Below are 10,972 nucleotides of genomic sequence, written 5' to 3'. Positions count from 1 at the left end.
TGTCTCTTCAGTGATGCTCAAGCCGAAATTTTGGAAATTCTAAATAATATTAAACTTGTCAGAGCTAATAGGAAAACTAGAGTGGCAAAAACTGAAGCCAAATTCGTCCAAAGAAAAGAGCTATGCATGAGGGAGATAATCCTTAACTTTGAAATGAATTTCAAAATTTTATCACAGCAATTAAATATACATCCGTATTTTCAAGCTAGTAACGAAGTACTTAACTACTGGGCTGTAGAGACCCTTATAATTTCAAATCGGGATATAGGAACTAGAAAATTTTGGAACTCTTCTGAAAAAGAAGTAACGAAAATTATGCGTCACTTGGGCATCTCTTGTATGTAAAACTTATACGGTACCAAATTAGTGATGGCTAAAGACGTCTCATTTCTGATACAAAAATAGCTACCTGGTTTGAAGGTTATTTTTCGGAATGTACCAAAAACATAAGTTATTGGATTAAATTCCTGATGTTTGGTAGCGGAGATAAAAGAAAAAAGGTTATTTTTTTATGCACGTATGTGGATATCTACTTCACGAGATTTATTTTCTCGAGTCATTAAAACAACCGATCGCTATGAAATGATATAAATAATCACAATTTATGCATTGATCTTCACACAAACATACATGCAGCAACAAGAATCCCCACATCTCTCTCTCTCTCTCTCTCTCTCTGTCTGTCTTTCCGTTTTCTGGACATGTGACGTATTTATTGCGTTAAATTACATGTATCACTGAGCATCACTGAAGAGACATTATTTGTCGAAATGAGCATCTGGTGCATCAAAATTGGTACCGTATAAATTTTACATGTATCATATACAACGTTTGTATTCGTATATGCAAAGATCGATTCATTAGCTGATCACTTGTTATATAGTGGCGATGAAAGGAAGCAGAAATGCAAGGTTGAGCCGATGTATTGAAATCATACATATACTGAAGGATACACACCCCCATGAGTTTACGATTTTGGGTTTGGGCAGAGGTGCTTTTCTTGCTAAAAAATTTCCTACAAATATAACGGCACCACTTTCCTCCGTTTCCTCCCCACCCTCAACTTTCAAAAACGATGCTAACAAGTGCCTGAACTCACTATATCTGATACTAATTATAAGTAACTAAGTGCTTGTCTATTAAAAGTTGCCCAAGTTAACGAAGAAAACGTAATCTCGTTGGGCATACTAAATATTAAAACCGCGACGGAATCGGAGACGAAATAATGGTTCCTAGCCCTAGATCTATGATTGAAGACAAATTTTACCAAAATAACGTGTATTTTCATTCCAGTTGGAATTGATAATGTAATTAGGTATGTAAGGTATTTTGGATTTGATAGAAATGACTTCATTATGATTAATTTTTTCGAATTTTAATACGTTAACAATTATTCCGGAAATATATTGTTTATCGGTGACGTTTCACCCAATTACGTATAACCTCGCGAAAATTTATCTGCCCATGTAGCACATTCCACGATACGTGGTTGCTCGCTGTTGGTGTTTATGTAGCGCTGAGATCAATCTCCAGAAACAAAACGAAAGTAGTGTATAGCATGATATGCATTTGAATGTTCTAGAATGGAAAAGGAAGTTCTAACGCTAAAGGATATTAAAGGATTAGCAGATACATATCTGAAATGCCGGTTGTGCAATGACAATTTAAATACGTCTGTTGGATTATCTCGCCTTCTTCCATGTTTACATAGCTTGTGTATTCCTTGTCTCGAGAAAAAGATAATCGACAAAGAAATTATTTGTCCTGATTGTTACGAAAAACATCTCATTCAAGAAAGAGGCTTGGACGAACTTCCAAGTGATCCTAATCTCAAGAACCTCCATACATATGTTGATTTTCATAGGAATGGAGAGAAAGAGATATGCGGAATGTGCGAAAAACACACTGACCTTTCACATCGATGCAAACAATGTGAAGTTGTTATTTGTTATGGGTGTGTTTTGATCCACAAAAAGATACGAAAACTTATACATCATGAATTATTCCCTATCCGCCGAAACTCTGCTGATAACCCAAATGACCCAGTTGAGTTTTCGTCGGATGTATTTTGCACTCAACGTGATCATGAAAAGGAAATGCTGAGAATTTACTGTTCCTCGCCTTGCAGAAAGTCAGTTTGCATATTATGTGCCTTCCGCAATCACCGTGGACATGAACAATCCTTGCTGGGCGATGTTTACTGCAAGGAAAGACTGAAGGCAAACGTTATATACTCTGAAATTGAAAGTCAAGTCAAGGCGATAGAAAATGTCATTCAGTGTGTCCAAAAAGAGATGCAACTTATTAGAGAGCATGCGTTGCATGAAAAACATTCTATGGAAGCAACAATGGGAAATGCAAAAGAAATCATAGACAGAAGAGAAAAAGACCTTTTAGGAGAGGTAGATGTTCTCTCTCTTCAGAAAGATAAGACATTGCAAAATCAAGCAGATTCTTTACAACACAACAAAGATTCACGTAACGAAGCGATTTCGTTTTTCCAGCAATCACTATATTATAATAACAAGCCAGCTTTTCTCCTGATATCAAAGGCGATGTTACAAAGACTTAATGAGCTTGGGAAAAGATCATACCATGTAGACGCGCACACTACTTCTATTTCTTTTCGATGCGTGAAATCTGCAACAATGTTGGACTTTCAAGAGAATATAAATACACTAGTTAAGGTGCTTGTATCAAACGCAAATGTTTTTCGGTGCCAAAATTCTGTTCCAACACATTGTCTGGTACACGAGATATGTCTAATATCCATGACATTGATTTCCTCTAGTGGATCCGTAATAACCAATGAGGACGTTACATTTATTATTACAAATGACAGAGAAACGAAAGTCGAAATAACTTGTACATTTTCGGACATTGACAAAGCCATGAGAGGAAAATGGTGTCCAAATAAGAGTGGAATGTTTCAATGGACAGTATTATCCAATGGAATAGAATTGACCGTTAAAAACCTCGTATGCGTTGAGGACAAATGTAAAATGACTGAAGGTAAAATTTATATCATCATTAACATCTTCAAACAAAATAAAATGTTTAGAATAATCTTTAACATGTTTATAATTAACGAAGTGATAATTATCCGAAGTTGAAAATTAGTATCTTGAACTTTTCAGTTCCCTCCCTCCATACACTGTTATGATATGATAGATAGTTTAAAATTGACGGTCATCATTTTATTTATAGATAGATCTGTGAAGTTTTTGGTACTGTGTATGAGAATTAGTACTTCAAACTGCGAGTTGGCATTTTCATTGCAAGATAATGCTGATAGAGCGATCTCCATAAGGGAATTGGAAATCGTGAAAAAAGTTTTCTCAGAGGGAGAAATTTCCATACTCTTTAGTGAAAATGGTAAAGTAATAGCTATTGGAAATGATGCGGAGAGTATGTACATGGATGCTAGCAAAGAAGACGTTCGACTTTGCAGACTCTCAGAGGATAACTTAAAAGTAAGGTTTTAAGAATTTCTTATGCAGAAGTATAACAGAATGAGAGTTAAGTGTGATATAAAATTTCGACATTTTATCAAGTATTTAAGTTATTTTTCCCACACATTTAGAGACTATTGAAGTTAATATTTCTACTATTGTTGATTGATGTATAAGTTAATCCACTTGTTAAACTACAGATTTAATCATTGATATTTCACCATAAGATATCGGAGCGCTCCTTGGAATATAGTATACATGTTCTTTTCTTCTTCTTTTTTACAATTCAGTATTTTTTGGTCTGCGTTTAATATAACTTGACATTTAGATATATTTACGACGTTGTATCTATTAATAATGATATTTTTTCACTCATCTATCGACTCGAAATATCTCAGTGGAAAAACACCACATCTTCCACATCTGCTTCATACCTGATATTTTATTGAACAAAGACATTAATGGCTAACTAACAACTCAACTTTATGACAAACGAGGTGACTTCAGCTTCTCCATCGTCAACTTCCCATATCTATGTAGCAATATTCCAACAACAATTTGTCCCGTGAGGATCCGGGTTAGAATAGGTCCTCAGTATCCGTTGCTTGTCGTAAGAGGCGACTTAATGGGGCAGTCCTTTGGATGAGATCACAAAAACCGAGGTCCCGTATCACAGCAGGTGTGCCACGATAAGGATCCATCATGCTCAAAGACCGTAAGGGACGGGTCAATATTTATTGGGGAGTTGGGACCGGTGCAAAATGCAATAGGACACACATTTATTTTGACTTGCATACTGATAGGACTCCAACTTTTTTTGATTTTCAACACTGATAGGACAGCTATATTTTTTTTGCAAATGTATCAAAGAACAAAAATTATTATAACGTACTTCAGACCTTTAATTCAACTATCTTACAAACAATAACACTGAATTGTATGCATGGTTTATTTCATGTCCAAGTTGAATACACTAGAGGCAATTTGCAATGAAATACTGAACCTTTCAGGCTTTGTAGATTGTTAACATTAAAACATGGAATTAAAAATCATAAAAGAAAGTATTCAGCTGTGAATAAAATTGAAAATTTACATGCAAGTTTTGCATGCATTATGGATTTCAATCATAGAAAATAAAAATTGTATATCATGTTGGTCATAACTTAAAGGATACAGACCAGAATTTAACTAAAGTCTAAACACATCTTTAATAAATTTATAGTTTGTCAATACAATTTATCATTGAGTCAAATGCTATGAGACTTTTTTCATACCGATTGGTAGGCTGTTCTTGGCACGCTGATTTTGACTACGGATAACTCCGTTTACCTGAACAAGATAGAGGACTCACGGAGGGTGTGACCGGTCGACAGGGGATGCTTACTCCTCCTAGGCACCTGATCCCACCTCTGGTATATCCAGGAGTCCAGGTTTGCCCAACTCTCTATTTTGTATTGCTTATAGGAGTTATAAGATCGATCATTGTTCGTTTTCTTCGCCTTTCATAGAGAATACTGAGATGTGAAAAATACTTGTAAGTACATGAGACAACAAAAAGTAAAACAGTAATTAAAAGGTATGCAAACTGTAGCACTTTAAACAACAATTTAACAAAAATAAAAAACAAAAATGATATGAAAATAATGAGATTTGTAACTTCATTACTCATTAGACAAATTACCAAACAAAAATGACAAAGTAAACAAAAGTTTCCCACGAGCTTGAATCCTTCAGTTGATATAACAATGGAGAGACAAATTTTAAGTGCAGATTATGAAGAACTCCAGAGATTTTTAAAATGAAGTAAATATGTTGTTTAATCAAACATATATATTTAATTATTTATCTATTAGATAGGACACATACTTTTTTTTATTACACATCTGATATAGGACAGCAACTTTTTTTGTACTTTTAGAAGATGGGACATAGGGCTTTTTAAAAATGGAAAAATGGAATGCACCGGTTCTAACCCCCCAATAAATACTGACCGGTCCCTAAGCGCCGTGTATAGACCTAAATTTTGCAGCCCTTCATCGGCAGTTGTGACGTTTCCACATGAGTGAACTCTCGAGAAGGACGTTAATTAGTAAAAAAAAAAAATATATATATATATATTAAAAAAAAACTCATTATCAATTGCATTCGGTGTGAATATTTCTCAAGTGATTCAATACGCACGAGAAATATTCTGCGTATGATCTGGTCTGGATTTCTCGAAAAGAACTTACGTCGAAACTTGGACTTAAGTCTGAGATTTTACTCAAATTTTGACCGAGCAAATAGAGGAACTTAAGTATGAGATTTTTTCGAGGAATCCAAACCAGAACCGAGTTAGGCTACTGACAAATAATTTAATGTTAGAGGGGTTTCAACGGTCTCGTATTAAGTAAGCATTTCGCAAATCCTATGGTCATTATAACGATCTTGTTTCATTAGATCGAATGCCATGTCACGTGTTTCATACCAATTGTTAGGTAAACGGAGTAATCCGTAGTCAAATCGGTATATAAAGAACGGTCTAACATTTGGTATGAAACACGTCAGACTGTATTTTAACTAATAAAATGTTGTATTTGCTAATTATATCATAACGACCATAGAATAAAACTCTGTAATATCCACTTATTTGTTAGCAGCCTTTTTTGTCTATAATTTAGGTAATAACAACAGATGATTCACCAAGTGACGCTGGGACAGATATGACAGTTTCAGAAGTCATTATATCTTGTATACAATATCTCAAAGATACATTTGAGAACTCGTGGCTGAAACTCGGTTTTATAACCCCGTTAGACGTATATTTGATGATAATCCTTCCTACAAACTTTCGAAATATTGCAAAGGATATTTTAACAGAAAAGGTATGAAAGGTGTTCTCTACTATATGTGTTCGTAATTACAAGTTGTTTGCTGTCTACCTGCCAAAATACATCGCTTCCTACTGTTTTGATGTTGTTATGTACATAACAGATAAGAAATATGTTTCAGATTGGAACAAAAGTAAACGAGATCCATCTTGTATCAGAAATTGACGCAATACGTTATTTCTATGATAACATAAAAAGCGACTCCTTGTCCCTGGAAAGCAAGGCTTGGCATCACATCTCCCCTGGTTGCAGATACATGATGTTGTATTGTGGAGGTAACTTGACTTGATCAACCCCTAAATGAACAAGAAGCGGAACTGAGTTTTCCTGATCATTTTTTTACGTCTTTTCCTGCCTTTCTGTCTGCGAGTAATTCTTTGATTTACGTTTTTAAATCAAGTTTTTAACAAGTCATATCTACCTCAATTCCGAACAGGATAAATTGAGTTATTCAATACTATTTGTTAATGAGGTGACAATATTAATGATGTTCGCTCGTGGTTTTTCGCAACAACTTGCACAGGTGTTATGGATCTTTTCATAGATAATTTCTGTTCCGCTTACTTTATAATTGCAAATTAAAAAAAACACTTTGGTAACATTAAAGTGTACTTGGGGTATTTTGAAGAGATATATGTTGCGGGGTATAGGTTTTTAGAAAATTTTATATTTTTATATCACAGACAAAATATAAAATTCTTAATTTATTACCAGTAATTCTTGGATTCAGTAGTATCTGAAAAGTGAAATATTTTTTTAAAACTTTGAAATCTAAAGATGTACATATAGTAATACAAAGTAAATGTTTGAAAAAGTCAAGGTAAGATTCATGTATAATTTTATCTATATAACCGTAGTGTATATGCTGGGACTGAAATAAGTCTAGCTTCTCCCAAAGTACAAGTTCTTCTATCGTCTGTATCAAAAGAACTCATTGTCAATAGAACGTCTTATTATACTACATAAATTAAAGTTCAATTACTTTGTATCTTTAATTTTTTTGTAAATTTACCTGTTGATAGAAACTTGGAGCACAAGTTATGGCATGCTACAAGGTCAGTTGATCCGAGTGTGTATTGAATTTGAAGACCAGAACAGAATGTATATGCTGTAGGCCTAGCAGCGCTTAGCTTCGATAAATATATTTTCTCGCAGTTTATTAGGGTCTCCGTCGAAGTGGTTTTTGAAAAAGTAGATGGACAAAGGTGACTGGGTGTTATTTTTACGCAATATCAAAAAATTGTCTACGTCTCTTTTCTTACACATTCCTTCAAAAAATTGGGGGGGGGGGGTCAGTCTAAATCCTTTCTGCCGACAACTAATACACCCTTAAACGGCACAACTGCAATATTATTCACGTCATAATTGTTTTTTGTATTGTCGATAAAATGTAATCTGTTTATGAAATGGCCAACAGGTGTTTTCAAACTCGAGGGTGTTTATGACGTCACACATAATGTCGCCTAAAATATCGAAATAAATATGCATAGTTAAACACATTTAAAGTAGCTTTAGGCATGAACAGAATCTTGCTGAAAAATGAAAACGTTTAGAAACATGCGTTGTGTCCTTCAATTAAGTGGATCAGTGGAGAGAAAAAAACCCAGAGAACTCCGACAGTCGAGGAAAAATCCGCAAACATATTTCAGTCATTGATGGAATTTAATTTGACCTTTATGTACTATAGATTCGAGAAAAAATTCGTAGGGTATCATTTTATTGAGATAAGCTGTTTTATTGAATACTTACTTTTTATTTAGGCAATACCCAAGCAACGATTGTATGTTTTGATCCAGACGGCAAACAGCATAGACAAACCTGTGAAGAAACAGTAGGGGGATTCTATATCCGTAAGCGTGTACTTGATGTTTTAGGGGAAATCATTGGAGACGATGTTCTGGATTACTTCAAAGGAGAAAACCATCCAGATTATATTGACTTTATGAAAAGACTAGAAATGTCGAAGAAAGTTGCAAAAACTACAGCCGATTTCACAATTCGCTTGACGCGCTATCTTCTTGAAGATTACCAAAAAAAGAAAGGAAAATCTTTGGAAGAAATAATTGAAGCCATATACAATTTAGGTTACGATATGAAGTTGAATGTACAAACGCTCCATATCAATGCTGGATTTATTCTAGAAGAATGCTTTCAAAACATACTTGAGTACACTGAGAAGAATCTGGATAAACACCAAACAAACAATATATTACTGTATGGAGGTCATGCTAACAGCGCATGTTTTCTATCTCTGATGTCAAAACGCTTCCCATGTGTGCGAATTGTGGCCCCAGAGAATGCTGATTTAGCAGTGGTAAAAGGGGGTGTATCATATGGCCACTTTTATCGGCCATACAATGTATAACCAAAAACCCTAATATTTTCAAAGGGTTCTATGTTGAAAACAAAATTTTATTACCATAATTTGGTGATAGAAAATATAAGAAAATTTGAATTACCAGTAGATTGTCAAGTTGATCTTTTTGATAAAGTTATAGTTCCAGTATTACATAATGATATATATATATATGGTTCCGAAGTATGGGGCTTTGAAAACCGCGATCTTGTAGAACGTATACATTAATTTTTTTTAAAACATGTATTCAATTTAAAAAGTTCCACGCCAACGTACATGGTCTATGGTGAAGCAGGTCGCTTCCCTATATATATTTTAGTATACTGTAGAATGATTACATATTGGGCCAAACTGTTTTCATGTTAAGAAAATAAAATTGCATATGTTTTGCATAAACATCTATTTAAATTACACTATGATGGAGTTTTAACAAATGCATGGTTAGATTGTATACAGAAAATTCTTAATATGTGTGGTTTATCTTATATATGGCAAGAACAAGGTCTCACAATTAATGTTAAAGGGATAAATTCTATCATTAAACAAACATTACAAGATCAGTGTATATAAAAATGGTCCAGTCGACTCCAGTGATAATTCTTCAAAAGGGCAATTGTACAGAATCTTTAAACTACATTTGGTTTTGAAAGTTATATCAATAAGCTATCCGAAATTCAGAAATATGTTTTTAAAGTTTCGAACAACAGATCATCGATTACCAATTGAGGTTGGGAGATGGGATACCACTGTGTGAGATACTTTGTTCACTATGTAATAATAACCAAATTGCAGATGAGTTTTATTATATTCTGGAATGTAAAAAACTGTCTGATGTTAGGAAATTATACCTTGGGAAATATTATTCACATAGACATAATGTTATCAAATTCAAAGATCTTATGTCAACCCAAAAAGAAAAAAATATATATTTAAAAAAAAAAACTATATTTAGTTTGAAAAATTATGATACCGTCTGTCCTCCTAGATTACCAAATGTGTATTTTCTTTTTCTTTTTATTCTTCTTAATGTAATGTACCTCTGGCCAGTGTTATTTATGATGTACATATATTTTTACTGTTCCCCATGTACCATTAATGGTTTGAAAGAATAAACTGAACTGAACTTAAGAATTATTCCCAAGTTGTTAGTTATGTTTTGAAATTCTAGCAGGTTTTGCGAGATTGATACTCTGAACGTTTTAGCTTGGATACGTGGTTCCGTTTCAAATGTTCTCGCTTTTAGATCTTTCATTCGAGTTTCAATAGTGGGCCATATCTCTTAAAAATGTTGCCTCGTTATTGAACCTGAGAGAATGTTTTAGAAAACCACAAGCCTTCAGTTTTGTTAATTCCGAACATTGTGTCTCTAGTATTTTAAATTTTTCTAATTCCGTCACTCTGATTTCGCGCCACAAATCTTGCTTTCTACGCTGTAAGATTTCGCATTAGAAAAGATTGCACGAATGATTTCCTTTTGTTCTTCTGTCTTTTCTGGAAGATCATCCGATTCTTTTTGGACAAGTTTCATTACGTGGTCTATTTCTGACACTTTATCTTTTACTTTTGAAGATGCCTCGGACAGTTTAGTACACTCAGCCTCGAAAATCTCGGATATCGTGGATATTGTATGACCAGAATGAGATGTAAACGCATAGACTGAGCACACCGGTTTCTGGCAAGAAGGAGAGGAACAATACATCTCCAAAACTTTATTTTCATGGTTCTTCTCCTTGCAATAACTCTGGTGAGAAAAGTTATCTTACTGTTCTAATGAAATGTCCGAGAGATCTTGCAAATCAATTAATTCGAGTGATTTCATGCCAACAACCTTTCTGTGAATTTGCACACATCCCAAGCAAATGAAACTTTCACACTGCTTGCAGCGATGGGTAGCTGGTTGACTTTCAACACACATACTACATACCAGATATTTCTTATTTGATGAGGCTTTGATAAAGTCCAACAGGTCTCTTCGAGTGTTATCTTTGGGATAAGAGTCCAGTCCCATGTATTTAAGCACATGTTTTGATTTACACTGTGGACATGTTACCTCTTTTCCGGACTGTAACTTTTGCAGGCATTTGTAACAATAGGTATGCAAACACGGAAGTAGCTGAGGGTGATGATCTTCTTCGTTGAATATCTCAAAGAAAACCTGCACTCTAAAAACTTCGTTTGCAATTCTTCTAGATTGTTGGTGCATTGCTTTCCATATCTGAAATTATAAAAGTTTTCTGATATATGTGGTTCAACAGTCCCTCACATACCTCCGTGAATGTCTCAGTGTTGCGTCC

At 34.3% G+C, this 10,972-nt stretch overlaps 1 protein-coding gene and 1 long non-coding RNA gene across 2 annotated transcripts; one reads left to right on the top strand and one right to left on the bottom strand.

Moving 5' to 3' along the window:
• The first annotated feature begins 1,465 nt into the window (after positions 1-1,465).
• Positions 1,466-9,812, top strand: LOC125672240 (uncharacterized). The gene is made up of 5 exons (XM_056163714.1): positions 1,466-3,012; positions 3,208-3,473; positions 6,113-6,316; positions 6,444-6,597; positions 8,083-9,812. The coding sequence occupies exons 1-5, from the start codon at positions 1,584-1,586 to the stop codon at positions 8,685-8,687; spliced, it is 2,658 nt and encodes an 885-aa protein (XP_056019689.1). The 5' UTR covers positions 1,466-1,583; the 3' UTR covers positions 8,688-9,812.
• LOC125672242 (uncharacterized) lies at positions 1,497-8,176 on the bottom strand. Its single transcript, XR_007368900.2, has 3 exons — positions 8,072-8,176; positions 7,034-7,058; positions 1,497-6,618 (listed from the first exon to the last, which is right to left on the bottom strand). It is a non-coding gene; the product is annotated as an uncharacterized LOC125672242 (long non-coding RNA).
• Positions 9,813-10,972: the final 1,160 nt, after the last annotated feature.

Source organism: Ostrea edulis, chromosome 4 (assembly GCF_947568905.1).
Source record: "Ostrea edulis chromosome 4, xbOstEdul1.1, whole genome shotgun sequence".
In the NCBI taxonomy this organism is placed as follows: domain Eukaryota; kingdom Metazoa; phylum Mollusca; class Bivalvia; order Ostreida; family Ostreidae; genus Ostrea; species Ostrea edulis.
This window is presented reverse-complemented; position numbering and strand designations above follow the sequence as displayed.